At 43.7% G+C, this 17,873-nt stretch overlaps 1 protein-coding gene across 3 annotated transcripts in view; it reads right to left on the bottom strand.

Annotated features, from left to right (window-relative positions):
- The window catches only part of INTS6 (integrator complex subunit 6), a 38,885-nt gene extending 35,760 nt beyond the window's left edge, over positions 1-3,125 (bottom strand). For 2 of the 3 annotated variants that reach the window (XM_054272046.1, XM_054272048.1), the window contains exons 1-3: positions 2,619-3,030; positions 2,297-2,374; positions 1,411-1,560 (exon numbers count right to left, since the gene is read on the bottom strand). In XM_054272046.1, the coding sequence (XP_054128021.1) occupies positions 1,411-1,560; positions 2,297-2,374; positions 2,619-2,729 (339 nt within the window). In that variant the 5' untranslated portion in view covers positions 2,730-3,030. Of the gene's footprint in view, positions 1-1,410; positions 1,561-2,296; positions 2,375-2,618; positions 3,031-3,094 lie in introns of those variants that run through there. The other variant, XM_054272047.1, reaches the window with a different exon arrangement.
- Between the last annotated feature and the right edge of the window lie 14,748 nt (positions 3,126-17,873).

Below are 17,873 nucleotides of genomic sequence, written 5' to 3'. Positions count from 1 at the left end.
AATGGAGCAAAAATGTGCTTAAGTGACAGGGGGTTCAAGCCCAGAGAGACAGACAACCCGAACAGATCAAAGAAAAAGTCATTCCAACAGCCAAAAGAGCAGCTCTTGCAGTAATGAACACTACTAGTGAGTCAAAAGAATAATGGCAACTCAACTGCCCACTTGAGTAGTTGAGCACAGCTGGCTCACTTAGAGCAAATTATTTGACATTGGTTTAATTAGAATAGTTATCACTAGCAATCGGAAAGAACAATATTTTGTGTATGGGCCTACAGGGGTTAAGTGTTCAAGAATATAGCTCCTGTAACTAAACAAAAACACCAGAAAATGGGAAAATTACACACAGATGTATGAGGACACCAGATGACCATAGGAAAAAACCTCATGTGTGGAACTAGCCCTTTTTTAAAGTTTCATCACTAAACAGGCATTTTTAAAATGTTCAGGCTGACTTGATCATCTCACAGTACAGCCATACCATGCAGCATGACAAATTTACTTCATAAACATACGTGACATGTTATCACAAACTCTGCTTAGACTGGGAAACAGGTGGGGGAAGAAGGGAGACTTGTGTTCACAATCACATTCCCATGTTAAATACGGAGAGCAGTAGTAAGTACTAATCCTCAGATAGAGGACACAGAATTACATGAGAATAACAAACAATAAGGGGAGATTCAAGTTGGTATGCCCCACATGAAAAGTACTAGTAGCATCCTTCATGTGAAACAAATCCAGGCTTTGATCCAGCAGCAGAAAGAACTCTGACTCCTAAGGCACACAGTTAACCTACAATGTCTGTATTTTAGAAGCTCATACTAATGAGCATGAGAATGCTGGCCCACACCAAGAAACTCCTGTTTTAAAGGGATAGTTGAAATAGAGAAATTTAAAAAGCACAGCTTCTCAAGGCTCTGATAGAACAGGCAGGTTCATAAAAATACATGTATGCAGAGAAATGTTGTGGTAAACTCACTGGAATAAAAGCGTTTTGAAAAAGCGCTCCTTCCAGTACTTTTGGACATGCAGTGTTGTTAGAAAAATGGCTCATCTCCTAAACTGTTCAGCACTGTATGGAGAAAGCTAAGTTTTCATAACCCTATCAGGCTCACCAGCTATGGTACCGAACACAGACTCAACAAAAAAAGGAAAATTTTGAACTGAAAAGGTCAACTTGGAGGCTGTATCACAGCTTAAAAACTGAGCAATGACTGAAATTAAAGAACAAAAAAGTTGGGTATCAAACTCACTGGCTGTATTTCTTCAAGCTAGCCGACCTCTGCTTACTTTTTGAAGAAGCCTCCATATTCAATATTCCATGAAGATGCCACTTTGGACAACTAGCTAATTGCTGTTTTTAGGAAGTTTGTGTTTTAAGATTTTTCTACCTAGTAACAGTCAACCTACCTGCCCATAGTTGTCTATGCCAGTTACTAATCTATTTAAGTTTAATAAATCAAAAGCTGTCCTTAGGGACTGGCCAAGAGTCGTAAGTCCTTCAGCTTGAAGGTTTTTCAGTTCATTCATAAACGTTGCATGGTTTTCCTTCCAGCCAGCCTGCAAAGGGAAACGTGAAAAGATTTATTCTGCAGATATGAGTTTTGCTTTCCTGTTAGGCTACAAAGAGCCTCCCCTGCTGCACGCAGCTCACTACAAATGATAATAAAACACCTCAGAAGTTAGTATTTGATGTTGCTCTAAAAAGCCTGAAATTATGAACTTCTCTTAATTCTTAGAACTCCCCATTTACCAAAAGAGGATTTTTGCTTTGTTCCACATGACAAATTTCTTTGAGGACACGGGTGCCCAAGCCTTAGAGTTATTTACATCACCCTCCCAGAGCCCTGCCCAGATGGGAGCCAATTGCGCTTGCAGCGACCTCCAACAGGTTCACCGTCCTGTGTCATGTGGACCCACCGCCCCCTTCCCCCGCGCGGCGCGTCCCCCCCCCGCCCCCCCCCCCCCCCGCGGCGGGGCCAGGGAAGTGCCGTCCCCTTCCGAGTCCGGGGCTCTCCGGGCTCAACTCGGTCCTTCCCCCGGCTCGCCCCTTCCCAGCCGAACTCTCCTTGGAGTTGCTGTCACTTCTCCCAAGTTGAATAAATATCCCCCACAGTTCATTGCTGCTCGCACACACCGCACAGGGGAAAAGCGTCGGCCATGTTGATGTCAGCGCCGCCGCCGGAGCCCGTGTGTGCCGCGCTGCCCGGACCGCCGGCAGCCGGGGCGAGGCGGGCGGGGGGCGGACGGGCCGGAAGGAGGCCGGGGAGGAAGGGGGGGGGTGAGCGGGGGTTACCTTGATAGAGTAGGGAGGCTCCTCGAAAGTGACCAGCATGTACCTGTCTCCCCTGCTGGCCGGGTCCCGGGCTCGGAGCTGCGGCGCGGGGGACAAAGCAGAGGGTGAGCCGAGAGGCGGCGCCGCCGCCGGAGCCCCCCGGCTCGGCCCGGCCCTCCCCTCCCTCCCCGCACACACACGCACTCTCTCGCTCGCTCCCGCCCGCCCTCGCCCCGCGCCCCCGGCCCAGGCAGCCCCCCGCTCCCTGCCGCCCCCTCCCCTCCCCTCCCAGCCACTCTCGCTCGCTTTCTCTCGCCTCCTCTCGCAAGGCAGAGCCCGGTACCTTCATGAAAGTCTCTACAGCGCCTTTGGCTATGTCCAGATAGGTGGTGCCCAGATGGGTGCGCTGGTTCATGGAGGCGGACGTGTCTATCAGGAAGAGTAAGATGGGCATAGTGCGGAGGGGCCGGCGGCCGGACGGCTACATGGACAGCGGGCGGGGGGCTGAGGGGAGAACCGTGGGAGGAGGTGAGGGGAAGGGGGAGAGGGAGAAGAAGACGGGGGACGGGAGAGGAGTAAGTGGCTGTGAGTGCTGTGCACGGGGAAGGGCGCCTCCCCGCTGCCCCTCTGCCGAGGCGGGGGGGAAGGGGGGGCAGCCCTGCCTGCCCTGCCCTCCTTTGTGTGAGGGGCCTGCTCAGCCCAACACAGGCTGGTTTATGAGGGAGAGGCGGATAGGGCTGCGCTGCTGGCTAACCTTCCCCCCACCACCACCTTCCTCCTCCACCGCCGCCCGCCCTCCCCTCCCCCTGTTGATGTTACTCAGAAGTTTCAGGCGGAGCAGCCGCAGCCCCGCTACCCCGGCACTTTCTCGCTCTGACTGAGGCGCTTCCTCGCTCGCCTCCCGTTTTTAAGGCAGCCTGGGTAGGTCGGCCCCGCCCCTCAAGGACACGTCCCCGTCCCACGTGACTGCCTCCCGGCTCCACCATAGGGCCCCGCTAACCGCTCCTTAGCATATTCAAATCGGCGGGGCGGGGCGGGCGCGGACGGCGAGGGCGCGCACGGCGAGGGCGCGCAGGCGCAGCCCGGGCCGGGTGGGGGGGCCGGCCGGGGGACACGGGGCAGGGCGGGGAGCGCTGGTGCTCGCAGAGACGCGCCCCGAGGGTGCGCTCCGGGCGCCGGGGGTGCGGAGGGGCAGCGCGGGCGGGACGGGAGGGACGGACGGGGAGAGAGATCTGTCGACGCCGCCCCTCCCGCTGAGCTATTTCGAGGGCTGGGGGGTGACGCGTCCCTCAGGGGCAGCGCCCTGCCCGACCCGCCCGCTCGGGGAGGGCGGGGGGTGGCCCCTGGGGAGCGCCGGGCCGGGGCGGTAACTCCAGCGCTGGCAGCTTGTCGCCGCCGGGAGCGGCGGGTGAGTCACGGGGGTGGGAAGGAAGGAAAGAGGGAGGGAGGAGGGCGGGCGCTATTCCCGCCCCGTCCCCGGGTGCCGCCGCTCTCCTTGAGGCTGCGGGCAGATCCGCAGCTGCCCCCGCGGCGGGTCCTGTCCCCTGGCCGAGACCAGGGCAGTGCTCAGGGGCTCCGGTGACCTGGGCAGCAGCCGGAGAGGTGCCAGCGGAGCCCCGGTGCCGAGGGAGCGGCGAGATCGCTCCTCCAGGGAACTCCGGCTCCTGGCGGGCAGCTCAGGGGTCGCCTGTCTTGCCCACTGGGTTTAGGATGGAGAAGACGGTCCGGTACCGTTTTGATGATGAATTCCCAGAGACATGGTCTGGCCTTTCACTCGATCCTTAGGGGGAAAAAAAACTGGCTAGCCTTAGCTGTGACCTTTTCCCTTCCATACGAGCAGTGATTAATACTAAGGTTTCTGTCATCCATGCAAAGGCATTCCAAATTTACTTCTTATAAATCTTATCATTATGGGCTGTTCCTAACCAATTAATGACGAAGATCTCTGTTCTCAGTTTTTTGGCAATTTGTTAGGGTTTGAGTTTTGGGTTTTGTTTTTGTTTTCCCAGCAATTGAGTCTGCTCTTTCTGCTCACAGCCTTGGAGCAGTAACTCCAGAGCCATTTCTTAGCATAATCTGTTCGGGAGAATGCTCTGTTTCCTATCTGACTGATTTTTTTTTTCTCCCTGATCCAGCTGATGTGCTCCCATAGCTACTGATCTAGAAGGTTTAAAACCACTGTGCTCCTTCCTTCGCCCAAGATAAAACTGGCAATGTTCTGTCTTGATTCATCTTGGTCTTGCAGGCAAGATTTATGTCTTATTAGGCAAGAGCTTGATTTGGCTTTTTTATTATCTTTTTTTTTTTTTTTTGAAGACTACTGGAAGATTAGCATTTCTAGGAAGAGAGAGGGATAGAATCACATTTCCATTGCAAATTGGTATGCATTCTTATGCCTTCAAGCAGCTTATTTTGGCTTTCCTGTTGGTGCTGCACCTGTGACCTGTGCCTCCCTTTCTTAGGCTTTGGGGTGAAATCAAGGACACTTCCTTTCAGCCCCATTTACCATTCAAGGCTATTAAAATATTTTCAATCTTAAGGACTCTGGGAGAGCTGGGAAGGAATCTTTGGAAATACAGCAACTCTGGCAGTAACTTCTTTTACTATGATTATTTCTCGCTGTGGATCGTGCTGCTGTTGGTGAGAGTGGCCAAGCTCATGTGTACCCAGTGGCCCTTGAGCTGCTTGTATCTTTCCAGCAGTTCACTATTAGAGCTCTAGCAGTGGTGCTGGGTCTCATGACCTGCAACAAGGCTGTTCTGGTACAGGTTCTACTGTTTAGTTTGAATCCCTCCTGTCAGAGGGAGATAACCAGCAGGTCCACAGAGGCCACATTGCTGGGTTACCCTGGAATCCAGCTGCATGTCAGTCCCTGTTACGCAGTAAAACATTTGAACTATCAGAGAGGCTTGGTTCACAGTCATTTTCTCTCCACAGAGGTATTTTGGGATACCTTCTGTCCCCTCAGATCCCCAAAGAAAGTTGAAGGTACCTTCTGCAGCTCCTAAGCAGCCAGTCTCCCTAAGGTGGTGGGATTCAAGTTGTAGGCTGCAGTGCTGCTTAAGCAAAACACACCTTGGGATTAGTAATTTCATTTGGGAGTAATGTTGACTGAGTGTATCATGATGGCCTTTAATTGGCTTCCTTTTAAATTTCTGAGATAGGCACATTGTTCAGACATGCCATATTCTCTCTGTTTGTATGTTGCTGATATTTCATTGACCATCCTAATAAAATCATCATCACTTTTATGTGTAAAACATCATGCATCTTCTTGGGGAACTTCTGAAAAATGGGAGACTTCTGGAGTGGTTCCTTCTCCAAAGTGCTGGAAAAGAGGCATTTTAGAGTCCTTGCCATACCAAGAAAATGTCATGGTGAGAGGCAGCTGGAACCATGAAGACGTTGCATAAATCCTGGAAGGCCATTTGGAATTTTTATGTTTTGTTGCCAGTAAATGAAGATAGATTAGCGAAAAAGCCATGTCCATTCATGGTGGTAGAGTCAGTTATAAACCAGCATGGGTTCTGAGTCAACTTTGAAAGCTGCAATCTGTAGGCATGCTGTAACTGTCTTGCCAGTACAAGAGGAAAGTGAGACCAAAGCAGCTGGCTGCACTCTACCTCGTGTTCCTTCAGCCCTGGTAATTGTCACTGGTGGAAGAATCACACAGAAAAAAACTTACACACAGTTCCACTGGTATTTATACAAAGAAACTAATTTACTGTACTTTTCTATATGCTTAATGCTGTTATCTTTGAGGTCATTTGGAGCATTCAGTCCTTCCCATTCCTATGCATCTTACATAAGATCCATATTAGATCTGCTATAGGGCAGAATCACAGCTGAGTGTGTGTTGTCTGTGGTAGGCATTGCTACTTTGCTGCTGGGAGCAGGCCAATTTGATTAATAGTGAGAGAGATTCTTTCAAAAACAGGTAATCAACCCAAGCCTTAAATGTTCATCAGTCTCTTGATGTGAGAGTCATAATGGCTGATACTGCCATCAGAGTCGCATTTATAAATCTGTGTGGGAGAATGGCTGCAAAGGAACAAACCCCAGTGATATTAGTGCTGATGCTCATTACTGCCAGAGCTGACACAGCTGAGCAGAGAGAGACAGTGAGGCTGCCACTGAAAATAGATGCATCTTTCTTTAACTTTTTTAATATGTTGGCCTAAGTGATACCGCATGCACAAGTCCAAATGAGCCAGTTCTACCTTTGCTCTCGAGTCAAGATGAATGATTTCAGCAAGCTTCTGGCTGGAGGAATACTCTTGCTGTCCTCGTGATGCAAAAGATTCCTCCTGCTTCCATACAGGTTTGTATTTCTTGTACATCCATGAGGAAGCATGAATATAGATATATGTCTAAGAATATTTGTTGTCTCATCTTCAGAGAATAGGTCTTGTCCATTTGGGGACAAATAAGGTAGTATTGAAGGTGCAGATTTACTTTACATTTGAATGCTAAGTCAATAAACTAAAAATCAAATATAAGTGTAAAAATATACGTAAAAACCTCCATCATATGAAAAAAGCTGAAGAGCATTTTTCTATCATTTGCTGTTACTGTTTTTCCTTAAGTAGCTTCTTCTCCAAGTTGATGTTTCTGAGATTTTTTGTTGAATTATCACATGGTATTGGCCTTATTTTGTCCTAAACTTCAGGCTTGAATGGAAGGTGCTGTGTTAGTCACCTTCAAAGAGGTCTGAGAACTAAAACTGATAGTTTAACTTTTTTTTTTAATTGTCATTCTCCGCAATATGGAATTATTTTCACAAAGAAAATTTCCAGATCCTAATCAGCCCAGGTCCTAATGATACAGGGAAGTTTTTTGGAGCTTCCTTCAAAATACAGTTCTGGAGCTTTTTAGATTGTCATTATTAAATGCTTCCCCCCATATTTAGCAGTTACATTTTCCATTTCCTAATTTAATTCTACTGCATGTCATTAAAACATATCTCTTTATACAGCATTCTGAGTTTCAATTTATCTTTTAATACTTGTGTCCTCTTTTTTTTTAAGTCTTTCTTTGGCCATGTTCTGTGCATTCAACTCACTTGCTTTATGCTACAAATAAAATTTTATTGCTTACTTGTCTTGTATACATAGCAGCATATATTGTTGGGGGGTTTTGTTTTATCCTGTTGGGGTTTTTTAGTGGTTTCAATGCAGGGGAGTTTGACCCAATTTTTTTTTCCTCTTCCTGAAATCCTTACCAAAGATAAACTGATTTAATGTTATAATTCAGGTAGCCTAGGTAAACAGAAAACTTTTTTAATGTATATTTCAAGACTTGAATCAGGATGCCTATTTTTCCAAGATTTGCAGAGGCAGCTGCCTTCCTTTGAAACTAGCACCTTTTGGAAGCCTGTACTTTGGGTTCCCTAACACCAGAACACAGTGGAACTACATCTCCCTGCAGAACAATGACCTCTAAAAGAAGTGGCATTCTGGCTTCTCTTGGCCCATCTTCAAAGACAGCCTCTTTTTCATTGTCCATCCATTGGGAAACTCAGAGGACAGCCTTTGAAGCTTCCTAGGGATTTTTGTATTCCCCACCACCCCTCCAGTCATCCAAATCCCTTGCTGCTTCCTGGCTTGGGAATGGGAACCAGAGTGAAGAGCAGTGTACCATCCAGGGGAAGAACAGTTAATGTGGAAATGCAAGGAAATGGGTACAACAGGAGTTTGATAGAGCTTGTTTGCTACCTGTGCTGACTGAGTGTAGGTACTGGGAGAGTTAACTTCATGGGTATTTCTGAAGTATTTAGGTACTTCCAAATAAAGTTATGATGGAAGTGCACAGTATGATTATTTTCAGAGAAAAAACCTGATCTCTTTGAGGCCATCTTACTGTGACAGCAGGATTCAGTCAGCTGATGATGGAGAGGTTGCAAGGCGCCTGAATAGAAGACAAGGAGGCTTTTGTCATTAAATAAACTGTGTTTGATACATGCTTTTTCTTTACTATTACTTGTCATGGATTGAAAGGTTTTCTAGACTATGCACTGTCCTCATATGAATTTAACAGTGCTTAACAGAGCAAGGCCTCTCCTATTTGGTACCATGGAGGAGTATTACATATAATATGGAAAAAGCTACTTAAACTTTTCAAAATTACAGTTGCAATAAGGTAGCACACATGAGAATTCAGATGGATTTTCAGTTCTCATCTATCCTTCCTGATATGTTACATTGTTCCTCCTTTCATTTAAGTTAGGGTTCTGGTCAAGAACAAGACCCTGTCTCAGCTCTGAGCCTTTAAATTTATTCTGTATCCCAAGTATCTAAGATGGTGCATCAAGATCCAAAGGGAACAGAAAACACCCTCTAGCATAAACACTCTCTAGTATACAATAAACCCTTCCCTTCCCTTCCCTTCCCTTCCCTTCCCTTCCCTTCCCTTCCCTTCCCTTCCCTTCCCTGCCCTTCCCTTCCCTTCCCTCTCTCCCATCTCATTTTCCATCCTTGAGATGCAGGTGGCAGCAGCCTGTTTGATGACTGATACCAGTAGGATGCCCAGGAAAATATCAGTACAGACTTCTCAGCTTCCACCAGTCCCCCAGGTCATAAACACAGGAGAGGTTCTCTGCATTCACTGGACCAACAGGTTTGAGGAGACTTTTGGTTGTTATGCCAGGGCAAAAAAAATCTTCTCTTGCCAGAGCGGCCAGAGATAATCGTTAGGTCTGTTGAAAGCTTGACAAAGATAATTTGTAGTAATCTGCTCTGGTTTTGAGGTTAATGAATCCTCCTCACAAATACCTGTAAAACTGTTGCCATGCAGGGTTTCCTCAGGATGACAGGAATGGGACTATGATACTTTTTCTCCACAGCACCACTTTTAAATGATCATTGGGGTGGTTGTTACAGCCCTCGCAGGAAAACCTTCCTGGGGTATGGACGCCTTGCCTGTACCCACTGACCTGAGCGATCCCCTGTCACTGTTCCCATGATTGCTTTCGTTCATTCCTCCAAGCATTCCTTCTTGCCTTCACTACCAAGTTTCATTAGCCCTGAAAATCATATCCTTCCTGAAGTGCTGGACCTTCCTGCACATTTCATAGCATAGCAACGTAACTCCATTACCATGGATCCCAGACACAAGCATGCAGAATTTATCTAACTAATCAAGCAGCTAAGGGACACCAATTTCAGCTACAGTCAGCTTGGATTATAAAGCACTTACAGCTAAAACATTGCCTACAAGCACTTCCCAGGGAGGCAAAGCAATGAGCTGGGATTTTGTTTTCTGTGGTTTGTTTGGTTTGGGGTTTTCTAATGGCATATGTAATGTGTATAGTCTTGGTAAACAGACAGAAATATTCATTCATCCATAAGCTGTTTTCCACTGAGATATCACACCTGCATGTGGTATTTGAGAGCTGGGAGTTCTTTCTTTAAAATATTGCCTCACTGTAGAGGTTTTTAGTCCAACTTTTACTCTGAATGTGATCATTATGCATTGCCATCTTTTGCCCAAAATCAAAATACACTCTAAAATAAAGATGTGCTCAGTTGCTCCCTGCAAAGCAGCTGGCTGATGACTGATTCTGAATGGAATATGGACCAGTTGATCTTTTTCCACTTAGCAGTTAATGAAAACTTAATCAAATCTCAACTAGTAGCTAATCGGAAATCTCTACAAAAGCCATTTATAAAGCACAGACATAGGTCTCCTGGAATACAATTAACCAGATAAAGCCTCTCATCCAGAGAGGAAATCTGTCATCAGTATTTCATGCCTTCAAGGACCTATGTCAAGGTGTTTGGGACTGTTGCTGAGCATGTAATTCAAAAGATGCAATTAAAATGAAGTGAGGGGATTTTTTTCCCATTTCTACTTTTATGTGCCCATTTAAGCCCTGATATAAGACCTATTTGTCATAGAAAACCTTAGTGGGTACCACAGTGGGCAAGTCTGTCCTGCACCAATTTGCAGAAAAATCGTGTCTTGTTTTATAAATATTTCAAATGAGAAGGAAGGACACTTAAAACACAGCTTTGAAAATTGCAAAAGGATAATTCTTACTGAGTTAGAGACTACAAAAGCATTTTTTATTAAGAAAAGTTTAAAATTTATTTGTGACCAGCTGACAGCAAACCCTGAATAACAAGTGTAACTTTTTTTCATAACAGTCTTCACCAAGTAGTGCTATTTTTGTCAGTGATGAGTTTTTTTGTTGTTGGAGATGGCTTTCAATTTCATGATGTTGCAATCAGAAAGCCTTGAACGTTTCAGGATCAGTTCTAATATTTTCCTGTTGGTAAGCTCTTTTTAAGGCAACATACCATTTATGGTTATTTTCCAAACATGGGGCCAAAATAAAAAGTCCAAGAAAGCCCATCCCATAATTCATATTGACAGTAAGTGTATGCTTCTCCAGGTTTGGCAGAGTGTGTGTGTACACCAGTTGTGTGATAAGTGTAACATTTTCTCTGAGTTTCTCCTGGTCTTTTCTCTTTTAAGGTATTTCTGTGTTTTGTTAGCCTGTTTTCTTAGAAACTTGACACTGATATATGCACTTCTGGTTTCTGGTTTTTGTGACTTGTGAATAAAGCTAGCAGTGATTTATATAACTGGGGTCTCCAAGAATGAAACTTAGCAATACAAAATTGACAAAAACCAGGCTTTTAACTATTATGTCCATTCCATTACCATTCAAGGTTTGCAGGTTAGTTTTTTTAAGTTTTATTTTCCTTGATCAATTCTTATTTTTCTTTGTGTCTTCTGTTTCTGGTCCTTTCTATCTTCTCTTTCAGAAAAAGTTACAATATGTTCTTCTGGACGTTTCTGCTTAGTTATGGCTTATCTACTTAGATATGGCTCTCCTCAGCTGGCCAAGGGGAAAAAAGCCAAAACTACTAATTGGCCCTGATGAGTGTTTTCACTCTTTTTTTTTTTTCAATGACTGGTTATGCTATGTCCTGGACTTCTGCAGCAGCTAATAAGTAACTCCTGATGCCAGAATAACTCCTGATTCCAAAGGTTGACAGATATCATTTCAGCTCTCATTTCAGAGGTAAATGGCAGCCCTTTAACCCAATTATAGTCCAGTGTGGCATAATCGGACTCATTTGTGATCCTTTACCAACTGGCTACTGCAGTTAATTTATGAAAAATGGGACAGTATTCATTTTTCAAGGAGAATTAGAGTAAATTATGCTTTAATTTATAAATTGTTTAGAATGCTCCAGACTGTTTCTACCTTAGCACAAATTTCTCCTTTTCTGCATCTGTTCATTGTTTCCTAATTCCCTTTTATTATACTGAAATCTATTACATTTGTGTTGATATGCTTTACAGTAGTTTTCACTGAGATATTTGAAGTTTTTGCTTTTGTTGCAGTGTGCCTCTAATTAATACAGCCAATTTTACCATAATGTCAATTACTTTGTGGAGTATATAACTGTAATTATGACCATCATCTAAATCTGTTCCTTCTTGCACTGCTAGCAATGCAGCAGACCACTGCCACTAGCATCAAACTTTCCTGTAATTCTGACACTGTAGTGAATTCTTTCCCAACTGGCAATAAGAAAGTCTTACACAGCTCTTTCTCTGCTGGAGTTCTCTGTTTTCTGGATTGTGAAATTATCCTCTGCATAATTCAAGAACCACTTCATGATCTATGTTTGGCAAAATTTGTTACCCAACAGATGTCGGGACAGTTAATGACCTCTGTAAGTACAGCCCTGTGATTTCTTGCTACTGATGGTCCAAGAATTTTTAATCTATTCTGCTACAAGTCAGCACTTGAGCAGCATGTCACCTCTTATTATAAAACAAAAGCATAAAATGTGTATAAATTTTCTTTTCAGAATTGTTATGCCTAGTCAGAAGTGGTATTTTCCCCTCATTTTCTTCTGAGTCTTTGTTCATGTATGTGTACATGCAATGCACAGATGCACATAGCTCCACATTTTTCCTTGGCCAAAATCAAGGGACGTGAATGAAACCCCCTGAAATTAATCAATATATAATTTCAGAGAAAAAGTACTCCCATAAATACAAGTCATAACTCACAGTGCACACCTTTAAGTTGGGGAAAGGGCAGATATCTAAAAAGGTCTATAGGAGCAAAGCCTTTTTGACTGTCACTTTTACACATATGGCAAATGTAGTCTTACAATGGGATTTGAAGGCACTGGAGTGATGTGTTCACAGTATGAAATCATGCTGCAGCTGCACAACCATTCCTTCTTTCCTCTTCCCCAATCAGATCAGGTTCTAGCCAATCCCTGCATAGGAAAGTTGTCCTAGTTTCTCTTCCAGATTGGTTTTTTTTCTGTTCAGTTATCGGCACTTGTGGGAGGAAAATTGTCAGGCAGGATTGTATCAAAGAGGAGGTAAGAGAGTCCCTAACATCTGGCACTCATCTCCCAGAGGAGGGAGTCAAGGAATTGAATGCTGATTGATACAGGTCCAGTCAGACATCCCTGTGGAGATATTCTGCAAGGCAGAAGTCCCTAGAACATAAATCTGCACAGTGAAGTAAGTGCTTGAGAGGATGGCTTGTGCTTCAATGCGTGCCACTGTGAAGGAGAGAAATTAGGCTGCCTGCATACAAGTGCTCCTCTAGCAGTCAAGGTCCTGGCAGCTGCCTGGGATTCTCACCATACAGCTCCTGAAGTGCCAGGAGGTTTGCTAGATGCCTCACTGGTACCTGCTTCTGCAGTGGGAGAGCTGAGGTGTCCAAACTGCTGGATTGGAAGGCACCAAAACCCTGGAGAAAGGTTCATCAGCTGGAACTACACTGGTAAGGTTCCGAAGCCAATGCTCTTGTATTCCATGCAAAGCTCTTGGAATTAATGTATAGGCAGATTACTTGGCAATTTTGGCATGATGCTCCTGGCAGCCTCTCAGATGGTACATGGATCTGGCTTGGAGAACAGCATGGAGCAGGAGTCATTTCCTCAAAAGCGACTTTACATCATCACTTTTGGGTGAAGAAGAAAATGTAGTTCTGCAAAGCAAGCTGGGACATACAGTTTGGCCTCAGAACCCAAAGAACAATGGTCTGTTTTGTGAGCTAGAGAGCTGGTGCAGGTACCTGAATTTCCTGCTACAGTTTTGGTCTTGGTCTCTCTAGCTTTGGTAAAAGTTTCTTTTTCAGTTTGGTGAAGTTTTGTGGTTTTTTTGGTTGGTTGGTTGGGGTTTTTTTGTTTGTTTGCTTGTTTTGTTGGTGATTTTGGGGTTGGTTTTTTTTGGTGGGGGGCAGTTTGAGGATTTTTTTTTTGTTTTCTTTTAATTTAAGTATGTGCCTACATGCATATCTACTTCTGTTTTTCTTTAGATGGATAAACCTGTTTCCAACACTCATTCAGTGTAGTTGAAAGGATCTTTACATGTTCTTAATTACTACTTGTCCTCTTCTCCAGTGTCTTCTCACTTGAACACTTTGGGAGACATGGGCAATTCTTATTGTTTCTTGTCTTGGTCACTGTCAAATAACCATTGCCCTAGTCCCCTCCTGTTACTGGGAACTGATCTAACATGCCAGACAAGTTATTTTAATTTCAGGAGCATCTCTTGGCCTCCCATGGAATCTTTAGAGCACCTTTATCTTTTGATACTGATACCTGGTTTAGAGCCTCTGTGTGAAAATTGTCCAGTGCTCATATTAAGCATACAATATAGAGGCTATTCTGGGGCTAGTTAGTCTGAATTTTGGGGGCTGTGAAAACTACTGAGAGTGTAACTTTATTTTCCTCCTCTCTCCCAGCTGGACTGACTCACAGGTTTTCTATGTTTTCCCATTTGGAGTTTCCTTGTGCACTTTCAGATGTACAAGCTGTACACTCATCAGATCCTCAGTCTTCACAGAAGTATTTCGACTGTCTTGTCAGATGATATTTTTATACAAGGAGGTCACGGAGTAACAGATGAGGACATGACCGAATAATTGGTTTTGTCCTCCAAACACATGTGGCCTCTTGTCTCTAGAGCATTTCCTCTTTTACAAGAAAGAGTATTTCTCCCACTTTCATGAATTTTAACATTTGGTGGATGTCCTACAGTGGGCCAGTGCTTTTACACCCACTCTTGTCCCAGAGGAAGTCTCCCTAAAGCACTTAAACCTGACTCAGATATGGTTCTCTCTTCAAAATCAAAGGGCACTCTGTAGATTGTGACGATAAACATATGGGCCTACTACAGTGCAAGATGTTCAAAGCAATCAGACATTCTGGCTGCAATCTATCTAAAGTAAAAATTATCAGGAGTGGCCAGGAAGTAATCAGAACCAAATGCTCTACAACACCATCCGTGATAAAGCCCATCTAAATATGGCATTACTGAGATGTCTGTATGTACTCACAGGCTTAGGAAGCTCTTTCCACAGTGATGGCCAGAAATGGTGACTTGCCTGCTAAAGAGAAGGTGGCACATAATGTTGGCACCGAGTAAGACATGCAAAAGTTTGATTGGACAGTCTGGGATTCTTTTTTACCTCCAAGCAGCCCTGCAGCAGTGAGTCATAAGTCCCTGTATACACTGAAATTTCTGCAGTTTTGCTCTCAAGCTGCTTTGTGGGACTCCTTTGCAGAAATAATTTTCCACAGGAGGGATGAGTTCAGCTGCCCTGTTTTAGGAACCACAAGCTTTTAAAACAATCTTTTGTCACAGATTTGAGTTGACAAAACTGGCAGCTTAGCAAGGGTTCCACCAATTTTTTAAGGATTCAGATGCTTCATTTGTACAATATGGAGCTTTCCATGTAATTGCACTTAGGAGTAAAAATAGCTTGACTGCAAGAAAACTGCCCAGCTCCAAAAACTTTCTGTTGAAAAGTATGTATTACAATGATGACAGAGCTTTGTTAGCAGTAGCATTGCTAAGATCTTTTGGCTATAACTTGTATCAATTTTTTAATAATTCCTTCATTCCTTCTTCAAAGGTACTTTCAATATTACCAAATAACAAACATTTTTATATTTTAATAGTAGTTTTCTTGTTTTTCTCTTTCACTCAGATAATAGAAGCACAGAATGGTTTGGGTTTGAAGAGACCTTAAAGATCACTGAGTTCCAAACCCCTGCCATGGGCAGGGACACTTTCTACTACACCAGGTTGCTCTGGGGTTCTCACCAGAGCCCCATCCAACCTGACCTTGAACACTTCCAGGGATGGAGCAACATGCTAGTGCCTCACCACCTTCCTTGCAAAAAGTTTCTTATAATGCCTAATCTAAACTTGCTTTCCTTCATTTTAAAACCCTTGCCACTTGTCCTGCCACCACAAGCCTTGGTAAAAAGTCTCTCTGTGTTTCTTACAGGCTCCCTTTATATATTGAAAGACTGCAACAGTGTTTCCCTGGCACCTTCTCTTCTCGAGGCTGAACAGCTTCCAACTCTCTCTGCCTTTCCTCATAGGAGTGGTGTTCAAGCCCTCTGACCATTTCTGTGGCTCTCCTCTGGAGCAGCTTTAAGAGGTCCATGTCCTTCCTGTGCTGGGGAGGCAAAGCTGGATGCAGCACTCCAGGTGGGGTCTCACAAGGGCAGAGCAGAGGGGCAGAATCACCTCCCTGCACCTGCTGGCCACACTGCTCTTGTTGCAGCCCAGGGTGTGACTGGTTTTCTGGGCACATTGCTGTGTCATATCAAATTTTTCACTCACCAGTATTCCCAAGATCATCTCTGCAGGGCTGCTCTCCATCCATTCATCCCCCTGGCTTGTATAGGTAATACACTGATCTGGGTGCAGGACCTTGCACTTGGCTTTGTTGAACTTTGTGAGGTTTCAGATGGTTGAAAGCATTTTGTCAATCCGACAACATCTAGACCCATGTGCTATAAAAGTGAGAAAAAATTTAAAAAAAAAAAAGCCAAATGTACAAAAGGTATTGTAAGAAGATGTTCCTTGATATTTCCTGGATATGTTCTTAATTGCACACTTTAGATGAAAGAAAAGGAAATAATTTAAAGCTTTTATATAGTTAATGCATTATGTAAGACAAATTTATTTACCTTTCATGCAGGTTACATAGGTGATTTTAATGCATTTTCCAGATACACAATTGTGTTTGCTGATGATACTTTATCATTCTTCAATATCACAGAGAGAAGATTTAGGAAAGAAAAAAAGAAAGGTCTTTAATCCTTAGGACTAGAAAAATATGAGAATAATGAGCTTAGAAGAATTAGTGGTCAGAATGTTCTACCAAAAAGACAGTGAATTAAATTACAGAGGTTTTTTTACAGAAAGTTGGGTGCCCAAAATGTGAGTAACACTATAGCAGGATCAATGAGGACAAAGGAAATAGCAATAAGACTGCATACAATGCCAGAACTGCTTATGGGGCAAAATGTATGAGCCAGGAGTTCTAATTTGCAGCCCACACACTGACACAGCATCACTGTTTTTGTTCTCACATGTTCACAGTCAGTTACAAAGCCAACAGCACTTGCATGGCAGCTAAAAATGAGTATATATTTTCTCGAGAAGGTGCTATGCAGTGGTACTGCCATGTTTATTTTGTAATGCTAATCTTTCTCTCCATAACTTTGACCCAGAGCATATTCAGGCTCTGTTTCTCATAGGTCCTCATTTTCTCAGTGGACGCATAAATCAAAACTAATAAAATACAGAAGAAAACTGTCCCAATGAGCATGTAGGGCTTATTAATAGAAGTGTGATAGGTGGTAAACTATTAATTGTGTGACTGATAAATATCTGGAGCAAAATAAAGAGCAGTGATTAAATTTGAGGGTGCATTTTTGTAACAAGTTTCATATTTGATACTATTTAAGCAAGATGGACAAGCACATTTTCCACAGAACATTTTGGTACTTCATGAAGTTTTCCTTCCTATATAAAGAGCTCATCTATATTTGTTTTCCACAGTCTTCCAAGAATGATGTAGCATCTGAAATTAAAAATACTTTTCAGTAACTATCTTATGAAGGCTGTCAGTGATGACAAAACAGGAGAAGGAGAGAATTTTAAGCATGTATTTTTGCAGTTGCATAGAAGTGCAGGTATAGAGGAAATTGTAAATCCCATATATTGTAAAGCTGGAAAACATTAGTTTACAAACTAGCAGAGAAGAAAAGCATGAGAGAGAGTAAAACACGGTATTCAATGACTACTGAGAAGCAACTCTGCTTGTTGCCAAATGGTTTTTAGCTTTTTTATGTGGTTATCTTTGTGTATGTAAGTTCTTTGATTTTGCACGGGTGACCAAGTAAGAGGCCTCAGAAGCCAAAATCTGGCTTGCTGTCAACAAAGCAATTTTAAATTTCAGCACTGAATCAGTCAAAGTGCAGTTTTGCTCCCACACTAGTTCCCTTCTGGCAGGGTGAGAGCAACTGGATCCGATTACTTAATGCCTCAAAAGGGCATGAATAGTTTGGGCCTAAAAATTAATTCACCATAAACCAGTTTTTCTTTATTAGAGGCCTCTTTTCATGACTTTTACTATTACTCTTATTATTGTCGAGCACTTTGTAAAAGGTCTGTTTTTCAAAACACCCACAAAAAGACCAATCTGTCCATAAATTGTCCTATGCCTGCTCAGTGGCCCCAGTGCTTGACAGTTTTAGCTGAAATGTATGAGAGATGTCACTTACATTGCCAGATCATGTAATGGCCA

The sequence above is a fragment of the Melozone crissalis genome, unplaced genomic scaffold (genome assembly GCF_028551555.1).
Source record: "Melozone crissalis strain CALT ecotype California unplaced genomic scaffold, PUWL_Pcris_2 ptg000013l_1, whole genome shotgun sequence".
NCBI classification, from domain to species: Eukaryota; Metazoa; Chordata; class Aves; order Passeriformes; family Passerellidae; genus Melozone; species Melozone crissalis.
This window is presented reverse-complemented; position numbering and strand designations above follow the sequence as displayed.